Genomic DNA, 27,898 nt, shown 5'->3' on the forward strand with positions numbered 1-27,898 from the left:
AAATTGACAGAGTTATTTCCAGAGAATTTTAATCTGATTTCTGATTCGATTTCAGTGCGAATTTTTCAGCTTCGTCTTTACATAAAGCTTGCTCTAACTACCAGAAATTATCCGAAAAGTAATCCTTTATGATAATAAAAATTGACCTCTTGTAAGGTAACGAGATTAATCAATTTGAAATGACAATAAAAAGTCAGAAATTCCCTCAAATTAGGTCATAATTTTTTTGAGGATAACAGAAGCTATTCCCAATTCCAAATCGATTTAATCCCTCAGCCATGATTATTTGTTCATATCTGCCTAAATTCGCAACTATAGTTGGACTTGTTTTTATCTCGAATTACATTGGTTCATTGGTAAGAATTTAAAAGAGCAAATGTCTTAGTAATGTTTTCTTGTACCCTATTTCTCCTGTTTACGAAGCCCCTGAATTTTAACACACGCCTCTAGATAGACGCCAGTATATTAAATCCCCTTCTTCATTTTTAATAGCCTCCCTACCTGAAAAAAGCACCTCAAATTGGTGTTTTCCTTCTCATTTTTGAGTTATTATTTCCCATTTTTCCTTTATTTCATTTTATTTCAAAACAGAATTTTGTCCCAATTTTCCTGTATTTCCGTTTGGCTTATAGTTACCAAGCATTAAATGCAAATGAATATGTTGAGAAAAATACTCTTTTTTATTTTTGTCCTGTTTTTGAATATCAGATTAAGACTGAAGACTGCAGGAATAGCAGAAAAATAACAAGATTCGTTAGTGTGTCATTTTTATTCAAGTGTCGCTTGATTTTCCCTGATAAACTTAAAAAACTCATAAAACGGTTGTTAGTGAATTCTTGAATATAATTTGAAGTATCTGCTTAGCTTCTAAATTTTTTGCTATATTTGAAAGGACAAAAGAGCTGAATGTTTTATTCTAGGCGACACATGTAGAAAAAAAATTAAATTGATAATTTTTTTCAGCCATTCACAAAATTGGAATTTTTTTCATTCTTTCATTCATGCGCGACAAACCAAATAAACTGACAAATGAGTTATTTTAAAAAAAATAGCTAATTTGCTTACTTGTAATTTTTAAACTTTTAAATAAGAACAACCAAATATTCGAACTATTGTCGAATCACAGTTTATCTGATTTGTCAATTCGTTTGTAGTGTCTGCTTTTACAAGTTATCAATCTTCATCAGTTTTTGTTGTGCCTTCAAGAATAAAAATTATTGATGAATTATTGCCGCAGAAAAACTAAGCTCAATCTTCAAATTTTAAGTGAAACTTTAAGCACTTCAACTTTGATCCATCTTTAGACCCTAAAATTGGGTTTTGATTTGCGTCTGTTTACTTAGTGGCTGAACCGTTATTTTTGAAAGAAAACTACAATTCTCTAAACCCATTCTGAGCGAAATTCCTTTAATCGAATCTCAAACAATTCATGAATCGGTTTAATAATACGCACTTTTTATTACCAGATTTAGTTATTTGATATCAAAGGTTACATAACAGTGTTTTGTTATACACCTCGACAAAATGTCGCAGTTATGAGCATGGTATAAATTTAACCTTCACTAAATCCTAATCAGGTTTTTGCATTACCTATACATTAAGACCGGTATGTTAATCATCATTTCATGTAGTTACAGTTTCCTGTGCCGTGATCAATCATAATTTATAACTTACACCAGATTACAAATATATAACCCATGGTTAGATGGTGTTTTGAGATGATATATCACTTCACATGTTGACATGTACTGTCGAATAGTATCGATTTGAGTTTTAACGTCAATTTATGGCTTGTCAATTACTCTCAAGTTAACCCTATTGTCTAAACGGGAAACTTGACTTCTGGAAAACGAAAATTGAAAACGATCTGAAAGGCACAGTTTATCAGTGCGCCGAATTTGAACTTTCTTTTCAATTATTTTTTACGAAGAAACGAAGAAAATCGAAAATGAGAACCAAGACCTTCATAGTTACAGCAGCCATCTTTCTTCAATTATCAGGCAAGTTTATGTTCCCGTTACGATAATTTTTTCCGAAGGGCCCAGTAAAGCCAAAGTCAACAAAGCCGGTGCTAGCAGTTCCGTTGTCAAATAGGATAGAATTTGAGTTAATAGCTTTTTTCAAACGGCTCTGAATGTTTCTGGTTTGCTGAATAGAGGCTGACCTTCGAACTTAGTTTCAGCTATTTCAGCTAATAACTACCCAGTATAACGTCTCTCAGGTTTTTTCGATTTTAATTTTTTGAGTTTTTTGTGTATTAGCGTAATCGGAACTTTCTGTGCCACTTGTACAGAGAAAGGCTATCCTCGTAATTTTTTGAGAATTAAGTTGACTTTGTTTCACAAGTATCTGATAAAAAATTGCCATCTTCCTCAGCACTGGAAAAACTCGGAATCCTAATTTCTAGTTGGCTAAGTTGATAGATAAGCTTGATACTTAAAACATCAATTTACTCAACACAAATTAAGTTATTTTATTACTTTCTGTGATTTTAAATAGTAAAATATTGTTTCACTTAATATACCTTGACTTATATCTATTCGACCTCATCGCTATTTTGGTACTGTTTTGTGACCTCAATTTTTGGCTGACTGACCCTACAATTTTTTAAAGGAGCCTTTTTATCTTAAATTTGATGAGAGAACGCTCGCCGAAAAAACTTTCATTTTTTGGTTGAAACCTTCAAAAAGGTATTTTTTGCCAAGTTTGTACTAAAATTCGTCAGCGGCTCAGAAAGTTTGGTCAAAATAAGGTCTTTATAGCAGTTTGAGTGAATATGGAAAATCAATATGGTCAACCTAAAAAAACGTCGACAATATTTTTTTTGAAAGTCCGCCCTCTCGAGAAAACCTCTCGATTTATTACAAAATGAGAGAATGGTGAAGTTTTTCTTGCTTTGATTCAGTGGAGTGCGCAGAAAGTTTGAATTTTTTTGCTCAATCAATTTTGTTTTTCAAACTATCTCAAACGCCTTAAAATTAACTCTATTATATGAAATAGTTCTGCGCAGACAAATTTTTCAAAATCGAAATTTGCTGTTTTGATTGAGCAGCTTTTGAAAGGTTTCAACTAAAAATTGGGTTCATCGTGTTTTTCTCGCGCGCTCACCCTTCCAAATAGTTACGGTACATCAGCGAGAAATCTTACGGTACATCAGCCAAAAAAGTTTTTGAAATAGTACAAAAAATTATTTTTCTAACTTTTTTTAAAGTAATTTCAAGTAGATTTTCGTCTGTAATTAGTTTGCTTTCAAAATAGTACGTTTTGTACAGTTTTTTATTCAATTTTAGTTTACTATTAATTTGAAATGCTTTGCACCTTCTTGGAAAGATGTTAATTTAATGTTTGCATCAGTTCAATTTAGAAATTTTTCGGACAATAAAATAAGTCAAAATTTTGGAATTTTGGAAAATTGTTAGAAGATAAGACTTCTCATTCAATTCGTCTCGTACGTCTTGAATTCGTCTCGTACGTCTCGTACGTCTCGTACGAATTCGTCAATTCGTCTCGTACGTCTCGTACGTCAATTCGTCTCGTACGTCTAGATGTTAATTTAATGTTTGCATCAGTTCAATTTTTGCACCTTCTTGGAAAGATGTTAATTTAATGTTTGCATCAGTTCAATTTAGAAATTTTTTGGACAATAAAATAAGTCAAAATTTTGGAATTTTGGAAAATTGTTAGAAGATAAGACTTCTCATTCAATTCGTCTCGTACGTCTTGTGTTTTAAATAAAAACTTTAGAAAAAGCTCTCTAAAATAGTACAAGATTGCTCGTACCAGGGCGAAGCCTTGAATTTTCCAATGCATTTTAATGTACATGGTTTTGTGCTCGTTTTTTTTGTAGAAAAATGCCATTTTAACAGCTGTTTATATAAGCCTTGTTAAGCTCAGTTTAAGCTGTCAATCGTTTCAAGCATCAAACTTTTCGACAAAAGGTCATAATTGAATTCGAGTTCAGTACAACCGTAATTGATTTTGAACTCAGTACACTGAAATTGTAAAACATCACCATAGCTTTCGAAAATTTTTTGATTTATTGATATCATTTTTGATATCAGACTCAGTGCATTGATAGTATTCGTCTTTAAAAAATTGGTGAAATTTTACAAAAAAAATAAATGAAAATTCAAAATTTCTTTTTTTTTGAAAATCAAACCCCCACAGTCCATTTCAAGAACAAAGTATTATGTTTGGCGTATAGCGAAGTTTCAAAAAGCCCAAAAACCTCGCCTGAATTAAATTTGGAACAATTTCTAAGGGGATTAAACTCAACTTACCCGTTAATTGCTTAAAATATATTGCGCGTTAACTGTCTCAAATTGGCAATGTTTAAATCCCCATAACTTTGTGAAAAAGATAACAGGTAAAATTTCTTAATAAATTTAAGCTCAGCACAACTATGATGTTAAAAATTTCCGTAAAAACTGCTAGTTACAATTTTGGAAGCTACTTAACGAGTGACTGTTTGGTTGCTGAAAATTATTATGCAATCTGAAATCAATTTTTATCCTTTAATCTGTGGTATCCTTGTTCCCGCGATTGGAAGAAACAATTGCGTAAAGTGTTTTTTTTCAACCAATTTTGAATACCACAGAGAAAACTCGTAGCGGTAAAAAGTTTTGTCATATTGAAGCCCATTCAGCCATGATTTGAATTCTAAGAGAAAACTGTCAAATCTGTGTTTTTTTGTTTTCAACCTAAATCAGACAAATGCCCTTAAGAATATGATTAGGGGCTGACCTCCAAAATTATTTCTTATACCATCTTAATGTTGTCTTATTAGTTTTTAAAAACGTCTCACTTTTTTGCATTTTTTCACTTAAACGAATCATCGTCATTTATAGAAAATAGAAATCAAGAAGTTTTGGACAAAAAATTAAGTGTTTTAAATTTTTTCTTTCAATCACGGCCGAGTGGGACACTTCTGAGCTACTTGCACATTAACCGCCTATTCTTGTATTGTTGTGAAATCGGGTGAAAATTGCATTGGGTACAAGGTACAGTGGGATATTTACACAAGTGGGAAATACTGACAAATCTGATAAGTTTTTACCAATGACCTCCTCTCTTATGACACAGGATGAATTATTTTTTATGAATTTTTTTTCTTAGAATACCACACTGCCGTGGGATTGCTTAGAACTTAAATTAATGTAATAAAAGTTAAACTTCATGCTTAGGCAGGGCGAATCTAGGGTTTTCAAAAAAAATCAAAAATTTTGTCGACTTTTTTTAGGTCGACCAAATTGATTTTCCGATTTCTCTTTTTGGGTCAGCCGGCCAAAAATTGAGGTCTTAAAATAGTACTAAAACGAGAACCCTTTTGGGTAGTCAGGGTCGAATCCCTGAGGATAAGAAGCGTCCCCCGCCCTAAATCCGCTACTGTGTTTAGGACATTTTTTGGTGGTGGCATAGTTTTCAAATGTTCCTTCTGAAGTTTCCAATGTTTTGAAGAATTTTAGGAACATTTAATCACCAGCGCTAATTGAATGTTACCATGTATCATATCCGTTTTTTTCTTTTCATCTTTTTTGCTCCTTTTTGCAAGCCACCTGTAATAGATGAAGAAAACATGAATTGATTCGGCCAAATATTGAAAGAAAATCACTAGAAGCAATTACTCTCGCGACCATGTTCAATTTTGCTGAAGATTTGTCATCAGTTTAAAACAGAATTGATTGATTGAACAAAGACAATCTTCAGAAAGTTGAAAACGACAGCAGCCAACCATCTGAAAAGTCAAGACTCAACTTATATTGTATAAAAATACATGTTAACATGCTGATTGAATTAATAAAATTACTTTTCATGGTTGGCAAAAACATTAATGTGCCACAGTTTATTGTACTTTGCAACTAGCTGGAATTTGTATAATTGTTTTAATAGCCCCCAATGGCTAACAAAAACCTTCGACCCGTGGTATTATATTATTATAAACACACCTAACTGTGGTTTTAGTTAAGTAAACGTGAGTTTATATTATTACCAAATTGCCATCTTGAGATCAGACATTTGATGGTTTTATGAAAACATCGTTGAAACATGTGAAGACAAATTTGGTCATGCTTGTTTTATAACGGAGATGAAAAGTTGAACAATCTTTTTTGAAGATTGACAGAAACAATTTGGTGCATTGATGCGAAACGTCAGAGAGAAATTTTGTGATTCATTTCCTTTGACCTTAGTTTCATTTATGAGGGAAGCTAAATATAAAATCATTGAACTGAATTCTAAATAAAACATGATTTACTGTGATAAAAATGCTATTTTTTCAACCAAAACGTGCAGCGGAAGTATTTTTCTAGTGTTTCAGAAAAATTAATCAGGTTCTCTGGAAGATACTTATGAAACACTGTTTAAATTTTTTATGAAAAAGTTATCGTCAGTCTTATAATCGAGCTTGTCATGATATATTTTTGCTGTTTTAGTTATAGAAAGTTTGAATCATGTCGACAGCAGACAAAAGCTCTCCCGTTCGCGACGACAATCAACCGGTGGTACCCAACCTGTATGGACAATTCAGCCCGGAAGCGAAGTGTTCGTCGGGTCGTCAGGAGTGGCGACATTGCAGTGTGCGGCCGAGGGTGTGACTAAATTGGTGTTCAGGTGCAATGACCGATTTGTGCCGACCAAAGAGGCAGATTTTACTCGGCAAGGACAGCAATATATGGCCACGTTGAGTTAGTTAATAAAAATTTTAAAATATCATTATGATCGTTCATAAATTTTTCATTCCTTTAAATATTTTTCTACGAAAAAACATCGATTTTCATTTTTGGTCCAACCAATCGTATTTTAGGTTTTATTTCCACCCAGTTGCGCAGACCCAAAAAGAAATTTCCAAAAATTTTCCAATGGCGAAAAGACACGATTATTTCTTTATATTTCAAGGATGAAATATTTCAAACCGCAAAACATAAAATGCAAATCATTTGAACATCAAAACATTAAACAATTTGAACATCCAAAAAAGCACACTCCTTGTTAAAAACTTTGAAAAACTAAAAAAGATTTATTTTGAAATTTAAAAATTCAACCAAATAATATAATGTAAACCTAAATTTTTCACATTACCAATCTTCGAATGTTTTTAGTTTTTTTAAATCTGCTTGTTAACAGAAGCAGTGTTATTTGCTTTGAAAAACACAAAAACTTCGACAAAATGTTTTGAAAAAATGAAAACTAATTGCTTTTTTGCCAGTATATTTTTGTTAAGCATAATTGTTACTCTTTTAATTAGAAGCAACTATGTTGAAAATTAATCTCGTTCTTTTGGATTCTCTACAACATACTTCACAATTTTTAGATGTGTCCAAAGCGGATGTTGAGAGCAAACTCAAGTCTTCTGGTGGTGGCTTTTGGTGCCAGTGTGTGGGCTTCACCCTCGCCCCCCAAGGGGGAAACATCTCCAGCAGCAAGACACGCATTAGAGTTGCAAGTAAGTACCCCCCGCCCCCCCTCCCCCTCCCACACACACACACACTCACATAACTTGCTGACAATTTGCTGTTTTGTATCACCTTCCTCAATTCCGGTTTTCTTCTATTTGAACTGATTGAGAATGTCAATTCTTACATTTTACTCTCGGAGAATTCATTCTACAGCAAATTCATACTCCTACAAAATCACCCTGATTTCACAAGTTTCTTAAAAGTTTAGTTTTCCAGCTCTTCGATAAACATCATGGATCTACTTAACAACCTCCACCCCATTCAAGAAGGGGGGGGGGAGGTTGCTGATTAGATCAAAATGGTCGATTAAAATTCTCAATAGAAAGCTCATAGGGGTGGAGATTCTTTAGTAGGTACCATAGAGGAGGGGGGGGGGGGGAGATTGTTAAGTAGATCCAACATCATAAATAGTCGCCAGCTGATTTTCAAGATGAAAATTTTGAGTTATTGCTTTAAAAATTTCTGATATAGTTTGACACTTGGTATCTTTTCTTTCTATATCCTTCGGAGCAGAAATGAGCAGAAGGATTTTAAAACTCTAGCCATTCCAAATCACCGCATTTGTCCTAAGTGGCTGAAGTTTAATTGCAGCGCCAGGGGCATGTTTCCCGGTCGAGTTAAGATTTGTTTCCGCGTAAACCCAGATTGCGAGTTTACCCAAGGGTGGCGTCGCTTTTCAGCCCCATTTAAGCCATAACAGTGTCAATCCACCGAGATTTATTTGTTATTTGCTACCTAGAAATTTTGCTACTCTTTCTACAAGTGTTTTTGTGCGCGTTTCAACAACTTAGTCTAGTTTGAAATTTGACAAAATTCTGTTTGAATAAAATTAGGAAAAATGTGAACTGAAGATCATTTCATGTTTTTTCTTCTGAGCTTGGCGTTAAATAAAATAATGATTAGTGTTGCTGTTGTGAACAAACTGAGTGCACGTGAGAATTATAAATATCTGATCAGCTATGAAGGCTTTCATTATTTGAAGCATAACAACACAGCCATAAAACCCGGAAAGGTTTGCAGGGTGAAACTGCAACTCATTTCCAACCAAAAATCAGCTTACAGAATGGAAAAACTTGGGTTCAAACCAATTGATTTTACAGACTGGAGAAGAAATCATAATTGAGCTGACTATGAATAGACTTTAATTAGGAGTCTAGAAGTCGGTCGATATAATTTTGCTTGTCGAAAATATTGGTCTTAGGAAAACATCAAAACTGATTAATAGAGTACAAGTTCCTACCTATCTATGGCTCCCAAAATTGACTTCCTGGTCTGGGCTAATATCAGGTGCCACGCTGCTTACCAAGTCCCGTCATAAAGACTATTGCACGCGAAAGAAAATGGTTAAAACTAATTTGACTTATCTTACTAAACTAATTAGCATACCTGCGATAGGTTTGCCGACTGAAATAAAAGGCGATCTGAAGCCGTAACCTGTCTATACTTCATGTTCTTATTGATTCAAAAATATGTTCGCGAAGAATGTGGCTTCGCTAGGACCAGCTGATCGTGTCGAAAGGCTGCGCATGAGTTTTTTATTTTTGATAAGGATCCCTTACTGAAAAAAAAAAACAAATATCCCTGCTCAAATGTTGAAAAACGGTTCAGATTAGGTGTTGAATACAATTTTCGAGAAGTTAAAATCATATTCTTGAAATAATATCTGATCGGCAGCTCTTTGTATGTTCAATTTAAAAAAAAAACAACAAAAAATTAATTCGCAGCAAAAATCTATAAAAACTGATTATAAGGATTTTTAATGGTATAAAGCCTTTAAAATTGATGATCATAATCGTAACCCTAACCTTGCCCAAATTCGATTACTAATATTAATGAAATATCAATCAAGGAAATCGTCCAAAATCCAATACAATCGGTTGCTTAACTAACTCCATAACGTCAGAGCAGAATTATTATCTTTTTTTTTGTGATTGTATGTGAATCATAATGTGACACCAATGCGACATATGTAAGGTAGGAAGCAAATAAGAAGAAAAACTGAGGAACACAAAAGTTCCCTGGTGATTCATTTGTGGCATCTGCAGCTACCACAGCGAAAAACTTTTGTGGGGAAAATTCGGTATTTCAAACTCAACCTTAAGAGCATTGAACAGAGATCTAAAAAAAAGATTTAAAAATGCTTGTTTACAAGATAGTGAATATTTCAAAGAAAAAGTTATTTTTCAAGTGGTTATGCAAATATCGGCACCGCCAAACAAAATTAATTACGACGATTTATCCATCACAACACAATAACACCAACACACGAGCTATTCAGTTTTTTATGCATAACCGTTGTTACGCCCCTGGTCAAGAATTTCATGCAATTTTTTTGGTCAAAATTATTCTCTTAAATTTCCTTTAATAATTTGAGTGCCAGTTTAAATTTAGTTGTTGATTTTAACATATGCAATTCAAAGAGGCTATTTTTATCGTTATGACTCAATTTAACTCATCTTCTTTCTGGAGCTCAAATATTGTGAGTTAAGATGATTTTATGTTCATGAAAAATAAACTAAAAAAAATGGAACTGAATTTTTATATTCATCATTTCTCTATGGAGACTAGGGGGGATTATTGTTTTTGGGGCTCTTTTATTCGTTTCATTGGATTTTAATGACCTCACGCTTTGTTAGTTTTTTTTTTAATTTTTAACCGTTCAGGGGAATAACTTTGCAAAAATATACAAGATCAAATAATGAAAATGAAAAAATACCCAAAAAGCGGAAAAAGATTAAAACTTAATATAAAAAGAAGCAAAGGATTTTTTGGGGCTCAAAATTAATTTATTTTAATCCTTTTTTGATGAATCAGTTTTGAGCAAGGATTAATTTTAAGCTGAATTTCGACCAAAAACGATGACCGTTTTCAGCTTTTGCAACTAACTTTTGATATATCTTATCTGTTTTTTTTGCATGTTTTCAAGGGTGAAAATTACGGTGAAGGAAAATGAATTTAGTCTTGTTTCAATTCTTCGACTCTTAAAGAATATTCAAAGTTTGATGGCTGTTAAAAATTCCCCGGAATTATAACCGTCTTGGGTATAATTTTGTCAATAAACTTGTGTTGACCGACTTTTCTATGCAGACAAAAATAGATTTTAACGACCGAATGGTCATATATCTTTGAATGTTTCAGTTCTTTATTTCTCGGTTGATCTATAAAATATTCTGAGGCAAATTGAAAATGTTCTCTTGTGAGTTGTAAATGCCAATGACTTACTTTCGCGAAGGTTTCACAAAACACACGCCTTATTTTGGTTCAAGCTCTTCATAAAAATCTCACTCTCTTAGAATTTCGTTCGCAAAAAACTGACAAATCAAACCAAAAAAACTGTATATGTCGACCATGTGAGCAATCAGCATTGTGGTAAAGCTCGAACCATGATTGTTTCGATTGAAAGAGAATTTCAAAAGACTATGGAACACCCTTGCCATCCCTCGTTATTCTTTGTTACTTTGTTCTTTGCTGACTATTACTACTATTTTTCTAAAGCAATTTTGGCGCCAAAAAAAAACAAAGTTTGATACTGTTTTTTTGTGATAATGATAATGAATACGATATTTTTTCAGGCCTGCGCAAAGATTTCGAACAGGAGCCGATAAGTCAACGCATAGCTTTGGGCGAGGCGATGGAATTGAAATGCGTGCCACCCCAAGGCACTCCTCCACCTGTTGTGAACTGGTACAAAATAGACCCTGAGGTCAACGAGGTCAAAGAAGGTCAAGACAGAGGCGGTGTCGTTAGAGTCCTCGGTGACGGGACGCAGGCTGAGTTGATGACAGGCGGAAACCGAAGATATCTCATGCATGTAAATGAATTGAAAAAATTCTGAAAAAGTTAACAATTTAAAGTTTAATGTTTTAAAGATGGAATCATGGGCGGATTTAGGTGGGTTTCCAATCAAGAGTTTGTCCTCCTGGCAATACAAAGAGGACTCCCTCTGGGACTGTTTTGGGAAAAGTGCCTCTCTGAAATTTAAGTCGACAAAACCTCAAATTTTTTGAAAGGCTATTTTGGGGCTAGTATATATACACTAAAGCGATATTTCGGTCAAACGATTCCAAAAAGTGCCTGGAAAAGCCATATTTTGCCTGTTTCTTTTTTTTCAAAAAATTTCCGGCAGTCTTTATAGTGTTATGGGAGAGCTTGGAAAGTCAAATTGGTCGAGTTGAAATTTTTTGAAATTCCGAACCCTTAAACCCACCTAAGTTCAAGATATCAATATCTTTTAGATGAGATAGAAAACTTAGTCAAAAATGATTACTTAGAAAGTCTAAGTTGGTCTGAATATTGAAAACCACCCCAAGCATAAATATTTTGTCACTTTCTTTGAAAGCTAGAACAAGTTTTTCTTTTTGCCCAGTGTGAAATAATTAATTGACTGTTTAAAATTCCGATGAATCAGAATGATGGATAAAACTTGGTGTGAATGGAAACAATTTTGTATTCAATTTTTTGTAACCTCCAAATTTTATTGATAAATAACATTTTTAAGCTAGTAAAATGTTATTTCACTCAGAAAAACAACTTTGTGGGGATTTTTTCTGCGTTTTCATAGAAATAGCAAGTGTTTTTCTACGAAAACTGAAAAAAAACTGTGTTTAAAAGGAGAGTTTAAAATGTGAAATAAACTCTTTTACTTGTGACAATTCTTACGTTGCTTTGGTCATTGAGGTAAAGTGTACTTCTATTTTAGAACAATCAGACTTTCGTCATAACTCCGACTACATTCGCGGACTCGGGGAGGTTCGCATGCATGGCCTCAAATGTCATTGGCGAACGACAGTCTCACATTGTGTCAATTACCATATATCGTAAGTCTCATTAAATGTTTTTAACACACCACAGACTTTCAGTTCGAATCCCGACTGGGTCGAGATGTAATTTATTGTTTTTAATGTTGCAAATATTATTCTAATTAATGGTATGATTTGCTCTTACGGTCGGTAAATATTTGCTTGAAAATACTTTGAAGTTTTTCGTTTGTTATGAGCCAATTTTTGAATAAATAGGTTTTAGTTGAAACATTTTAATCGGACCTAATTTTAAACAAACAGAATGTCTTAGTGACAATAGGTTAGTTAAACCTTTTATTTTAAGATTCAAGATTTAAATAACTTATATAACGAGTAATCCTTTGCTTCCATTATGGCTTTGGGAGTAATAATTTATTTAATCTTTTTTTTTACAAAGAATATGCCTTTCGTGCTAGCACATGTTTGTGTAATAAACATGTCGTTTCCCGGTTAAAAAATCTCTCAAACATTTTTTATGGTTCAGCGTCAGTAATAAAAAAGTCGTGCATGCCGCAAAAAGCAAAAGAGCGCATTATTTTTTTCAGTTTTTGTTTTATGAATAGTTAATATAAAAATCAGAGAATTGATTTGCAGGTGTTTTCAGAATGATGAATTGATTTAGATGCCATTTTTAAAATTAGCTCCATAAATCCCTGTTTTGTTGTTTGATTTCTTGTATGTTTGCCAGTTTGTCTGGTAGTAATAGACTATACGTCGCGATGTGTTGGCGACTCATGGTCTAAAGCAATTTTTTGCGTCACCATCAACGAACCATCGACGAAATACGCCTCGAATTTTTTCTAGTTTATAGATTTAATGCAAAAAGATAACTTAAACATCATTAAACGACAAAAATACCTTTTGACTAAAAACACTTTTTTGATAAAATGACCAAAAAAATGAACATTTTTCCAATGTTGTAGCCAAACTATGTTTTCTGATGACTGATCTTGTTTTGCAATAGTTTTATACCTAGACGCAAGATTGTGTATAAAAATTTTACAGAAATTACAAATCATGATTGAGAGAAGCTGTGTTATCATTTTGGACCACAGATTGTTTTGACCGCGTATCTTTCAATTTGTACACGATAAATAAGTTTTTGAAAATCACCCATTTTTTAAACTGCGGGAGCGCGCGAGAAGGGAGGGAATTTGAGTTGGAACGGAAAAAGCAAAAGCGTGACGGCCTTTTTTGATCTGAGTTGGGGCGAATTCTGTTTTGCAAAAAAAACAGGTAGTCATAAATTATGAATTTTAGCCATCATTCACCATCCGTGAACAAATTCCATCCTTTTTTGTTTTCACTCATCCATAGTCCATTGAGAACAAGGTTATAATTTTCTTAATGTTAATATGAAACTTTGACAGAGCATGTTAATATTTGGGTTGACATTTAGACAGCTACGTTTTTAAGAGTTGCAAGTCATCACACCGAAAGATAACGTTTTGATCGACGTCAACTATAAGTGTACCGAAGCAACCATCTTTTGAGGCAGAAGGAAAATAGTTCATCTTCATCTTTAATTTAAAATAGCTCATTTTGTCCTAATTGAAAAGATCTTTCATTAAGCCGAACAGTTGCAAATGACATGCACAGAAAAATTGAAGTTTTGTTATTTGCTTTTTCCGTTACTAGAAGCCGAAAAAGGAAGGAAATATTAAAGGAATATTACAGGAAAATGCAAGTCTGCCTTCCGTATAGTAAAAACTTATTAAAAATAAATTAAATTGGCATGATAGAAAAAGTATACAATTTACGTTTCTTATGTTATTTCTTTTGATAATTTCATGTTTTCCTTTTGTAACAGCTTTTCAAAATTGTCTTGGCATAAAAAATAAATGACAGCCTTTCTTGACAGACAATTGAGCGTCTAATAAATGATTCAATCTGTCCATTTTTAAAGCTCCGCCGAGACAAAGAAAAACCAATTTTTCACATTGAATTAAATTTTAATCGAACCAAAGAGGTAGACGAAAGTAGATGAATTTGTTCTGCAAGTATAATTGATCGGTTAAAAGTCCAGCTTAGTTTGAGTTTTTTTGTCTACTGAATACTTATTGTAACAAAACAGCTGAAAAAAAAACTCTTCAACAGTTGAGGCTATTGTGCTTTGCATTGAATTTTGACGAGGAGTGCTTTTTTCAAATAAGAGAAAAAATGGATTATGTTTTGTCGTATTAATGAGATTGTAGTGAAGATTCTGTAAATAAAGCTGCCATGTCCAAATTAATAACCAGAACGAGGTTGCATGCATCATTGGTTTTTTTTGAATTTTTTAAAGCAAAAAAACTGACCAATTAAACTGTTTTTTACAAACGGACCTTTAAGAATGAACAAACGATTTTATGATTTTTGTTCTTAAGTGACTGAGTGGTGAAGGAACTATAGATTGAGTAGTCCTTTTTTGCCCTATTTTAAATACCTCTACCAGATTTTCGAAGTGACACAGAAGCCGAAAGGTTCAGAGGTTTGAAAGCTCACAGAGGTTTAAGTGTTTTATCATTTTAAATCCTTGGAAGTCGTAATTTGGATTCCAAAAAAATCGATAATAATAGTTTAATTTTCATTACATCTTCCTTTTGCACTTTTTAGTACCAAATTCAATTGTCTTTCACTAAAGAAAACAGCAAGAAGTTGCAGACAAAAACGGATTAAAACTGAAAAAATTTATATTAGTTTAAGAATTGATTTGATTTTGGATTTTCAACTTTACTTCAATCATAGTGACCGGAACATTCTGTGCAACCTGCAAATAAACTGGCTATCTTCGTTTGAAGCACACTGAAATTGGGAAGGAACGTTGTCCTTGGGTTTAATTCAGCTTTGTCCTTTCAAAAAAAGATATCACAGATAATTATGAGAATGGGTCGAGTGAATTATCATATTGAAGCCTTTTTAGTCCTGAATTGATTGACAAAAACACATTTGAAAGTTGTAATTTTGACCTACTTTTGGTTAACAATTAGATTTCTTCGAGAGGAACCGATTTTGAATTTTTAATTTGGAACTGTTTCAGTAATTATTTTTTATAATTTTTAAATAACATAAAACGTTTTTGTTCAAGCCGTGAAAAAATTTTTTTTTGAAGTTTCATTAGCAGTTCTTTGGCAAAAAAAGATTTTTTGTTATTTTTTGTTTTCGAAAAAAATTCGCGTCAAAATTGATTCATTTCACAATGTTATTACCTTTTGTTTGATTCCTCGCACCACATTGTGCATGAAAACTACTTAAATTGGAAAAACATAAAAGAAAAAAATTGATGTCTTCGAGTTTTTCTTTTTGTGGTCGGACTTTTCTGTGCTCCATACACAGCGACAATGTACTTTTGTTAATAATTGACCATCGTGAGAAAATTCTATTTGATCGAGAAACTGTGCTTCTAATTGATCGAAAAACTACCTAATCTTGTTGTTCCGACCATTGAAAAAATGAGAAGGAACTTTGTATTCGGGTGTTTTAATTTCTTTGGTTTTTTGTTCTACGCAAAATCAGATACCAAAAAAAATATCAGAAAGTGTCGATTGATATTTTTTATTTAAGCCCATTCAATCTTGATTTGAACTACATTGAAAAATTTTGAAAAATTTTGAAAACTTTTCTCATTGTCGAGAAAAACCCGTTTGAAATTTGTGATTTTTGCTCTAATTTTGAGCAAAAAAGGTGAGCGATCAGTCTTAAAATAGCTTATTTATGCCTAATTGACGCCCTGAAATTTATTTTTACGCAGAAAATAGGTTTTGTATTTGTTAAGCGCCATTTTGGGAATCAAAAACTTCAAAAAAAAAACTTCTTTTTCGATTTGTTTTTGTTGTTTTTCCAATTCATTTTTCTTCTAAAACGGTTTTACATTTTGCCTAATTTATAATGACTCTCGAATATGTTTTGGCTTTTCAAGACCATAGTCGGAACATTCTGTGCTACTTTATTTGTACAGTAACCGGCTATCCTTGTTATTTTTGTTTTTTGTTTCTGAAATTGCTACTTTTAATTTGATAGGTATGTTAAACTGTTAATAATCAAACGGTTTGTAACTATGAACTCTGCTCGTTGTTTTATGGTTGGACAACACTACATGCGAGCTAAAACCAAATAGAAACGCCTCCGTGTACTTTTTTGTTATGGGGGCATTATGGGGACTGTGACGGTTACCCTTAAAGGTCTGAACAATTTGTTTGTCGGTCCTTTTACGTCGCGGGTAAAAAGTCTTAAATATCTTAAAGTGATTTACTTTATAAGCTTGGTGTTTGTATTTCACAGGAGACGGCGGCTGGTCTTCGTGGTCCGAGTGGTCTCGCTGTGACGTCATTGCATCATCCAACGAGAGTGATGACCCCACTTCAGCTGTGGGGGTTGTGTCTTGTGGGAGGGGCACACAGACTAGAGAGAGAAGTTGTACAGACCCCCTCCCCTCGGACAACGGGGGAGCAGATTGTGTGGGGGAGAGAAGACAGAGTCAAAACTGTGTGGAACCATGTCCTGGTTTGTACTGTTCTATTTATGCATTTACTTGGATCTCTGTTACTATCACACCCAACTATTGTGATTTTTTTTGAGGGGGTGGGAGGTGGAATTAGGTTGTAGGTACCCTATTCGCATATATTTAACGCCATTAAAATAGAAAAACAACCATTAAAATAGAACAACAACAACTACAATAATATCAAAAGGCAAATCATTTGCAGATAGCTTTGATAAGGGCATATATTAAAGTTTAGTCAAACATTTTTGATTTTTTCTTCTGATTTACCACTAAGCTCAGGGGCGGATTTAGGGGAGGGGGATGGAATGGTTGCCCTTCTTAGTTTTTCGACCCCCTCACCAACCAAAGGGTCCCCCTTTGGTATTAGTTTTTTGACATCTATTTTTGGCAGACCTGATTAAAATGTTTCTAAAGGCGCCATTGGCGCCAACATATACTAATTTAGAAGGGAATTGTTCAAATGAAATGTTTATTTTAAAAATTTTGGAACAATCTATTTTCGATTGTCAAGAATCTTAGAACCCCAAATTGGATTAGACGTCGAATAATTCCTTTTTTTTTTAAATATCCACGGTTCTTTCATCCTTTTTGTTTATTGAAACTCGGGAGCAATAAAAAAAATGAATTTGCTTTTGATTCAATTTAATCAATTATGTTTTATATACGCTTTGTTTCATCAGATTTTGGCAAAAAGCTTTAATGTAAAGGTTTCCGTTATTTAGGTTTAGTAATTAATTGAAATTGATTTCTTGTGAAGCGGAATAAATCAACCTTTTGTCAAGTATACTTTGATCTTATCCATTAAAGTCCCCCACCCGATGATTTATGAACGAGCGATGTGTGTGCTTTTTGAGATTTATTGCATCTATAAATGTGTTTCTGACAGAATTTAGCCCCCAGCGACAAGCTAAGACGCTGAATGTACTCTAATTTAGTTGTCAGTTGGCGATAAGTTGATATAATTCTGTTGGTAACAAAAGACAAGATTTGTTTGTCTTCTTGAGGCTCTAAAATGATATGAAGACAGGTACCACGCTAAGTTCACAACGGCTGAAATCGATTTTTTTTTGTTAAAATTATATATTTTTTTTCAAAATGTTATCAGCTTTGCTAGTTGCAAAAGTTTCCACAGCATGAGAAAAATTGTAAAATAAATTTAAATAAAAATGTAAAAGTTTCGTTTATATTTCAATAGCGGTAGAGCTGTCGCAGGAGTTGAACCGATCAAAAAAGTACTTTAGTTGTATTACCGATGTTTCTTACAAAACCCAATTCGAGTGATCTTTAAGAGGATAAAGATACAAAGGTGTTGGGTTGGTTTTTTAAGGCATATTTTAAGATGGGCGGTCCCAATGTCACTCAAAGTATCGTTTTTTCAAATGGTAATGCTTTTTGCTGAGAAGAACCAGGCTACTTTTTGCATTCAGTTAGATGGCTAAACAATTGAAGAAAAATCATTTTAATGGTTATAATATTTTCACAATCAAACAAAGCTGAAAAGCCCAATTTTTTCTAAGTAAATATTGAAGTTCATTTTAAAATTTTTTTTCCATAGCGATTTTTTACTCCTTTTTCTTGAAATTCTGTGCCCAATTACTACTTAGACATTTAAGAGTACTGAAATTCCCAAAGGTTGCATTTCAATTTGGGTTTATGAAGATGTGGATGAATGTGTTAAATCAGCCTTTGTTCACGTCTGCTCAAATTTCCCTAATTTCTACCCTTCATTACTAATTAAGTCACTTCTCTGAAATATTAATGAGGGCGAGAGGTGACGCGGATTAGAAAGTAGGGCTTCATTTAGACCCGCGCGAAATTGCAGCGAATTTGCATGACTAAGAGTAATATACAATATCTTGTGGAACTTTTTTATAACTTTTCACGGGTGAATTTGGCAGGTCTAAAGGAACAGAAGTTCCCTGGGGCTTTTTAAAAGTCTGCCAAAGGGGGCAGAGCTAATGTTATCATTAGAGTTCAATTAAGATATGGGCTCATAAAGGGAGTGGGCATACATTTCAGAGGGTGTTTTATAGAGAGTGCATTTCGAATAGGCGGAGTGGTATTGATACCTCATACATAAATTACCCAAACACTCTAAAAGTATATAGATAAAGATACTGCAATAATGGCTAGTAATAATAAATTTAACGCATAATAGATTTGGGAATTGAACTTCCAGTATTTGACCAATAATCCATGAACTATGAAACGAAATTTATGCAGCCTACCAACCATAAATCAAAACAAGACTGCTCGTATCAGGGCGAAGCCCTGAATGTTCCGACTGCCTTTTAAAGTTTATAGAACAGTAATAACCATAAAAAATTAAACGTAATAAAATAAAATGATTTTTTTTTTAATTTGATTTTTTTTGAATGAAAATCATCCCCCCCCCCCACACGCCATATAAAGTACAAAAGAATAGATTTTGCTCCTGGTAACAAATCAATTATGGCAAATAAGCTTCTTTCAACCAATTTTCAATGATTTCTAAGACGAATTAAATCTCCGCTTACGCGTTAGTAGCGCGAAATATATCGCGCGTTAATTGACCCAAATTGGCCAAAATGGCAATCTTTAAACCCCCATAACTTTACGAAAAATAATCACAGGTGAAATATCTTTTCAAATTTAAGCTCAAGACAACAATACCTTTTGAATGATACCTAAAAAAAACTCCGTCAAAAATGGCTAGTTGAAAAGTCGAATTTTGTCTGAAGAAAAAACCCACCCCGAGAACAAATATTCCGTTATTTTCGTATCTAAAGTCGGAAAAATTAAGAAATTTTGATTTATATCGCTATATTTCTAAAACGCGACTGGTTTATTTTAGTGACGCGGAAAATGTGAACATATGAATCAGCCGTTAAAAATTGGGTTTTTTTTTCAGACGAGCGAGGCTGGACACCTTGGTCCCAGTGGTCCCTTTGTCAAGCGCCGACCGACGAATTCAAGTCTCAAGTATCCGACGACAAAACCAAAAAACCCGACGACAACACACCCGTGTCGACATGTAACCAACATCGCCGACGAACTTGTTCTCTCGACTATCTCTCGTCTGCGAAAGTTAGAACTGACTCGTCTTCAGTTTCGACCGAGTCGTGTGTGGGTGACTCGTTTCAATTCAAACCCTGTTCGGAGACTGATTGTGAGTTCGCGTTCGTGATCGAGGGTCCGATTGTTGACAACACAGGAGAAGTGACTTTGTCGCCTGGCAAAAAAAGAGGTGGGTGGAAAAATGGGCATCTTTTAAGCAGCTTGGGAATCAATCTAAATGGGGAAAAGTTTCTTCTCGCCATAATTTAAAAGATACGAGGATGATGAAAACATTCAAGTTTTGATAACAGAAACATTCTACTCAAAAGACGATTCGAGGTCGATAATTTTTACTTACTCAAACATGACAAGTTTTAAGGTTTCATTTTGGTCGACTCATAGATTGTTTGAGTTGAAGCTTTCATGGACCAGTTTGAATCGAGTTATGTTTAGTTATTTTTTCAGGAAATTCTGACAACCGCGTACACTTTTACATGGCCATGTGTTCAATTCTCCTCTTGGTGGCTTCTGCGATTGTTGTCGTGTTGCTTTGCGTGCAAAGACAAAAAAGAAAATCGGTTAGAGGAATAACTCTTAAACACTCTTCGTTGGAGTCGCACAAAATCACGACTCACGTCTCGGCTAGAGCGAAAAACGACGAGTCATTTTGCTGTTGTGGCGCCATGTTTTGCTTCGGCTGCTTCTGTCACAGGTCAAAGCGGGATCATCAGGCTAAATTCGGCACGAATCACGCGAACTTCGTGAACAGCGTGCAGCCTTCGTGCAATATGAACACTATGAATGAAATGGGCACTTTAGGTGGCCTGAACAAAACTCCCTTCTTGCAAAGTCACAATGGATGTGCGTCTTGCTACAACATTGACATATGTAAGCTTAGTTAATTCTCAACAGCAAATCTTGGATTTTCTGTTTTTTTTTTGTTTAAAAACTGATAAAAATTAGTTGTGAATGGTTTTGCCGCAAATGAAAAAGTTGTGATTCAAGAAAACGAAGTTTATTGAATTCTTTCGAATGCTTCGTATTTTAAAAGCGAAGTAATTATCCACAACGATTACACCTAAAAAGCAAGCCAATAATTTAAATCATCGATTATCGAAAGCTGAGTTATGATTTCTTCAGTGTTTCGATGGCATGTGTCTCTTAAAACATTTGAAGAGCTGCAATAAAACTTGTACAAATATGATTTTTTTCACACCTTTTTGATTTTTTTTCTCAATCTGCTCACGCAATTCCATGTGTTTCAGTTCCGGTTCAGAACATTATTCCATCGAACAGTCACCACAGCTTACCCGCCTCCCATCTAAGCCATCCCCACTCACTGCCCCCTGGAGTATCCATATATCCCCCTTCCCTTTCCCATCAGAACCCAAATAACTTCTACCACAACCCAAGTAGTCCCCCTATGCCCCCCACAAATAACCCACAACAGCAACACCCGACATCCCATACAAACCCATGTATGATTACGTCATGTTGCGCGCCTGTGGGTTCAATGATGAATCAAGTGCCCACGACTATTATGAGTCCAAGTGTAGCGACATCCAACAATAGTGGTCGGAATCCTTCGTTCGGATCTCTATCTCTATCGGCGAATTTGTCATTTGCGAATCACAAGAACATGAGAAATGCAAGCTCGATGAAAGCCATGGATTTCAATGAAGGCGGAGATCCCAGATATTCAGATGCGGGTGCGAAAAGTCCTCAATATGAAGATCCTTACTTTGGAAGCCAAAACGAATACTTCGATTATGACATCATTTCGAAAGGTTCGTCTCATAAAATTTGTCGTTAGTTTTTATAGTCAAGTATCAATCTCAAAGATTGAATATTTTTTAAGTTCTATAAACACAGGTCTAACTCAAACGTTCAAGTACCTAAAATTTTTTTTTTACAAAAACGGGTTTTTTAGACCGAGATTTCTCCTCCGATCTAGAGCACAGAGACAAGCAGCTTCAGAGAAGAAGTTTTTGCAATGCAGCTCTTAGTGACAATTCAGCCAAAAATGCTTTCCTTTCTCGCAACAACTCGGCTAAGAACCTCCCGAATCCGCTAGGAGAAGACAGTGGGTTCGGGTCGTTTTCGCTCAACAGTCGTAACGATTCTTCCAGAACATTCGATTACAACACCGCCCGTGGACTCGTCGGCGCTGCCGGAGGACGAATTTCAATCCCCGATTTCGGCGCATCCCTTGTAGTTCCGCCGAGTGCTATTGAAACCGGCAAGAAACCCGAAATATCTCTAACTGTCAATACAACTGAGCACTACTCAAATTTAAACCTCAGTTTGTCGGACGATTTGGTGCGAAAAAGTTTAAATTTGCCCAAAAATTGTACACTTGTTAGCCCGATTATTACAGTCGCGCCTTCAGATGTTGATTTTCATAAACCATTGGTTTTGACTATACCTCATTTTGTGTACACTAAAAACCCTCGTGAACAATCTTACAACAATGATGAAATCATTCTGGACGACTGTGATTGGTCGATTTCAGTAATCGCGATTGGCCATTTAAGTGTGAAAACTTTCGAATCGAATTGTGATTTAGAACGACATGATGACTTTTACGTTTCGGCGAGCTCTGTTCATATTGTTGCGAGCAATCTAGCGCCGAGTTATTGTGTGCTCGGTTACCCAAAATCGGATAGCTCGGGGACTATTGTTTCCGCGACACCGGCACTGACACCGCCGACTGCGAAGCGAGTTCGAGTGGCTGTTTTCGCCTCTCATTCGCCCCAGTGTGTTTCGGATGACGACTTGATTATCCGAGTCTATTGTTTCCCAGACCTGCTCGAGTCTTGGCAGGTAACAGTCTCAACGTTTATTTTTTCTTAACTTTTTGCAAAAATCTTTGGGTTGGATCTAGAATTACATGGAAGCTTAGGAGAGATATAGGGAAACCCCCCGGAAACTCTTTTGTATTTTGAATATTTAATTAATTTTGCAATCAAATAAACCCTGGTTTTCAAATTCTTTTGACTTGTTTTGTAATTCCTTCTTTGATTTAGGTTTAAAATAAAAATCTAATTTTAACTTGGTTTCAAGAGGTTGTCTTTACGTTTTATTTTGAAGCACCTGTTTTTTCTCCATTTTGGGTTGTTATGTTAGGAGGGTGGGCTTTTTTATGCCCCCCATAAATGACGAATGGTCAGATCGTATCACGTACCACACTTGGAAAGAAACCTTCATTTTTAATATAGACCAATTAATCATTTCGTCGTATCTTCTTTTTCACGGGTGCATTGGCCAATATATTTAATCCTTCGTTTTGATAACTGATCACTTTGTTAACTGCCTCGGGCTATTTTACCCGTGCTGGGATCAATAGCTGCATTTATCTGAATCCCATTAAATCACCCCGTCTTTTCCTATATTCAAATCCTCCTGGATTTGTTCACACCGGGCTGTCTAGGACCAACAGCAAGTCTATCCCTTATAAATTAAGCCTTTATAAGACGAAGTCATAACTAAGTTAGAAAATATGTTATAATTTAACACCAACTCGCTTCATGCGCCAGGTTTGATCAAATTTCGTTTTCAATAAAACTTGTATTTGAACTCAAAATTATTTTGACGGAATTCGATATAACATGGCTTTGAAGTATCAGAAAAATGCCAACTGTTTCATTTTTCTTTGATTTATCTGAAACTATGATTGTGTTAAAACTGAAATAAATTGACTTAATAAGATACAATTGGCGCCACATTATTTATTGAAAAAGTGTCAAGTTTAAATGAGTCAACAGCCTGAAATAAAAAAACAAGCTGCCGAAACAAAAAAATGCTCGTATGCAGTAAATTGAGTCAAAACAAACTAATATTTCTTAATTTAGATCCTAGATCATTCCAGTCGCCAATCAAGGATTTTTTTCAAAATGTTTATATGCATTTCGACTACTGAAACACATAGATGATATTTTACTAAACCTCATACTATCCGCATGTAAGAGCACTTAATTTTGCGTAGTAAAAACAGCAGCTATATCCGAAGTTATTTTCAAGTTCTGTTACAGTCAGATCGCAACACTAGCAATAATTTTTGAAAGCTATCGATTTATGCGAAAAGAAAACTGCTGTTTTTATATAATCATTTTAGGGGAGGCGTCTGTATTTAGGTAACCGTGTATTCATACTCGTCGGTGAGCAGACAAATACCATATTAACCAATCAGAATTGAGATGAGAAAGCAAACTTACGAAATAAGTAATTTTTAATTATTCATTTCTTCCTTGTCTCAGTTAATATAGTGTGTGTCTGCTTACTGACAAGTCTGAATAAGCAGTTGTCTAAGTGGTAGTCAACAATTTATAAACCCTTGCCCAATTATTTCATGCACGATTTGGGCTCTTTTTCCTTTTCCCCCCACCTCACTCAAACATGACTTTTATGGTCTAACGAGTGGTTTTACAAGGTTATTTATCAAGACCAAATATACTTGTCATGGCCTAGTTAGTCGGCATGTCAAATTTCATGACAATCGGACAAAGTGAACCGTAACTTCAAATATCAAAATTTGCAGGTTGGGGGAAAAGGAAAAAGAGCCACGATTTGGATTACGTCTCAAATGGCATAATTCCCAAATGGCATAAAAATAAAAAAATCTTAAATGACATAAATTTCATGCAACAGTTGCATTAGAAATGTCGAGAACAATTTTTTCAAGAACCATGTGGGAAAATTAGTCAAATTGTCAGTTCAAATGTTGATTGACATTTTATCTTGAAAAAATTGCAGAATTTATTATTAAAAGCGAAAAACATAAGCTTGCTGTTACTAATAAGCTTCTTGTGGTCAATTTTTCCTTAACATTTGTTTGAGAGCAATTAATTCCAAATCTTGTTCACATGTTTTCGTTTCTGTCAAAACATTAGAATTAAAAATAGATAGAACACTTTTGAATTACAATGAAAACTTGAAATTTGTGCCATCCAGAAAAGTTTGGGCCATATAAGTCATTTGGGAAGCTACTCACAGTTTTTTTTTATTGTTCTACGACTGGCGTTTTTCCATTTTATGGAATTGTATGACAAATTTTTCTCCAGCAGGTTTTTTTCTGTTTTATGACTATAAGTTGTTGTGTTTGTGTGTGGTAACACAGTAATCCTTGAACATACCTAGCCACTTATCAGAACGAATCTAGAAATTGTGTAAAACAACTTAACTTCATCATCAGAATATGCCATGATCTAAAAACTAGCTCTAAAGCAGTAATATGACAAAATCATTCACATTCTCAACATTGGCGCAAGAGTTTTTGCTGGAGTTTTGTCAATGATTAGGAAGCCCAACAAGAAATCATTTTAAGTTAAACATCAGAGCTACGTTATTGGTCAAAATAATTTACTTTACCTGCTTAAAAACGTTTATCATCTAATAAAAATGGCTGCTTCAGATCAGAATTGGTTTTGTTCGAAAAATATGCTAATACTTTTGGACCATTATGAATTTTTAACTAATCCAGTATTTCTAGTTTAGCTATCAGAGAAGGCTAGTTAAGCAAGTGCAAATTTAGTTTCAAAAGAAGTTTTTTTCACAAAGCAGATATCAATAATGCTGTATTATTTATGTACATTTTATGGACATTTTGAATGGAATTGTATGACGAGCGTATTTGGGCTATAGAGGTTAAGCCGGGTAATGCAGTTTCATTGCGGCAGGAGATTGTTTGATCTCAAACTATGATAACGGTTAATAATAATCCTAATAATTTGCTTTCATGTCATAAATCACCAAACTGACAATCGTAAGGCGTGGTCAAGCAATCCATTATGTTTTGATTGTGTTATAAATATTTTAGCATGTATGTATGTTTTACTACGCGGGTGGGTTCCAATATTAAGTTTGTCAAAAGTAAGAAAAAAATACCAATAAAAATCAAATAACATAAATAAATTTAAAGAGCAAAACTTTGAAAAATGAGTTTTTTCAGTCGGTTTTGGAGAACGAAGAAGGCGAGTGTGAGAATGTGGACTCAATCATGACTCACCTCGCGGCCAATCAGAAGCTACTTCCTTTCAAACTCACCCAACTCATTCACTCGTCGTATTCCTCGTCGTATTCTTCCTCTCATTCCGAAGGCGGCGATGACGTCACTGCGAGTGGGATACATGAGTCATCTTTCATGAATTCAGCAGAGAACATCAAACTGCAGTTCACTTTGAATGAATGCGCGCCAAGAGCTCATGTAGGTTTTCTCAGATTTGTTTTTTTTGTCACCAGATAAAAAATTAAATAGATTCCATTTTCTCATAAATAAATTTTATCACTTTTTCTTAATTATGTTGTCAAAAGCAAAGATTCGACGACCCCCTGCCGACCCAAACGGTCCCCTTTTTGTACTATTTTGAGATATCCATTTTTGGTAACGGACTCTAAAATTTTTCTGAAGGCGCCTATGGCGCCAACTTATACTAATCTTGAGAGCGGAGCGCGCGCCGAAGAAAAGCAATTTTTGGCCTATTTTCAAAATTTTGCTTGCGGCGCTGAAATTTAGGCCTGAACAGGGTCTTTCAGGGTCCTTGTAGCGCTTTGGAGGAGGTCGGAAAATCAATTTGGTTATTTGGTCGACCTAAAAAAAAGGTCAACAAAATTTTCGATTTTTTTTTAGAAATCCGCCCCACCCTCCCTCGAGAAAATCGTCCTAGATCCGCCCCCTGTTAAAACGCTTAAAACATACTATATTAATCAACCCCGAAACGAATGTTTAAGATTCAAATTTATTATTTAATCTTTTTATTTTATCAGAAAAAAGTCGGATCATCTTCAACTTAAGTTGGATGTCATTATTTTGAGTGTTTTTCAAGTTAAGCATCCAAATGCGTAGCTCGAAGGTTATTTATTTTTATTTTATTGTAATTGTTGTTTTTTGTTTTTAGGAAATTGACATTGGCAAAATCATGCGTCTTCAAACCATGTTCGAATGCATGTGTTTCAACTTCCCCAACACAGTATACACAAATGTACACAGACCAGCAGAGATATTTCTGAACATCACCCGAACCCAATCGGAACCCTCGGCTACCTACTCCGACACAGAAGAAGTGGCGATTGTTCCGACTAGCAGAAAAGAGAACAGTAATAGCAACAACAGTAGTAGAGACACTACTTTGCAACAGTCGAAGCAATCACACCTAATTGCAATTACGCTTCCAATCAAGGGCAAACAGTTCCAACCTCAGGTAAATACTAACCCCAGATGTAAATAGCTTGTTTGTTTTTTAAAATCTATTGAAAAAACTATAGCTACAGCTTAGAAAACCAACGTTTAAAAAAAGGAAAATTCACTAAAGTTCTCAGCAGAAATTTTGAGATTATAATGAATTTTGGATGTAAACGTCAAAATATGAACCTATTTGAATTGAAAAAAAAATTAAAATTTCGAATGCAAAAAACTAGCTGAAATTGGCTGCTCAATTAGTCAAGTTTGCTTTAACTTAAACGATGTTTTCTTTAAAGCGATAAAATTTTTCCACCCGCTGACTCCTGATTGGTTGACGGGGTAGAGATTTTTTCAGATGTTAATCGAATGCTTTTTTCCAGCCATGTCTCTTCTCAAACCAACTGCCTCGTGATTGTCCCGTTTTTTACATCACAGGATCCCTCAGACAGAAGGTAGTTCACGCTCTAGACAGTTATGTCATCGATGACACCACCTTTGTTACGTCACTCAAACCAACAAAAGCTACTTCAGAGGAAAATTCCAAAAATGACGCAACACGACAACTTGTAACTGGAGCCGAGATTTTAGCTTCGAAATTGGGTGTGAATAAAACGAATGAGAGCTCTTCGCCCGAAGATTCGCCCAAAGAAGCGATAGCTAGTGATCTAATTTTGAGTATCTGGGAAGTAATGGCCTACAAAATGAACACTTTAGACTGTTTTGTGATCCAAAACCATTTTGAAACTTTGCTCGATGTGTTGACGAAAGCAAGTTGCATTGAGCTGAAGAAAACTGTGGAGAGAAAACTAGTTTTGACCTCAAAAGATTTCAGTTAATTTTGTTGTAATATGAGACGAATTTTTGTTTATTTAGATATAAAAATTTGGTATTGTTAGATAATTAGATGGGTGCTATTTTTCTCTAATTATCACATAGAAGTTTTACATGT

At 34.6% G+C, this 27,898-nt stretch overlaps 1 protein-coding gene across 1 annotated transcript; it reads left to right on the forward strand.

Annotated features, from left to right (window-relative positions):
- The first annotated feature begins 209 nt into the window (after positions 1 to 209).
- LOC134853976 (uncharacterized) lies at positions 210 to 27,898 on the forward strand. Its single transcript, XM_063870008.1, has 13 exons — positions 210 to 2,000; positions 6,432 to 6,683; positions 7,310 to 7,441; positions 11,027 to 11,265; positions 12,154 to 12,271; positions 16,514 to 16,735; positions 19,627 to 19,962; positions 20,238 to 20,660; positions 21,038 to 21,559; positions 21,703 to 22,595; positions 25,720 to 25,974; positions 26,666 to 26,968; positions 27,330 to 27,898. The coding sequence occupies exons 1-13, from the start codon at positions 1,949 to 1,951 to the stop codon at positions 27,783 to 27,785; spliced, it is 4,203 nt and encodes a 1,400-aa protein (XP_063726078.1). The 5' UTR covers positions 210 to 1,948; the 3' UTR covers positions 27,786 to 27,898.

This window comes from Symsagittifera roscoffensis, chromosome 9 (assembly GCF_963678635.1).
Source record: "Symsagittifera roscoffensis chromosome 9, txSymRosc1.1, whole genome shotgun sequence".
Classification (NCBI taxonomy): domain Eukaryota; kingdom Metazoa; phylum Xenacoelomorpha; order Acoela; family Convolutidae; genus Symsagittifera; species Symsagittifera roscoffensis.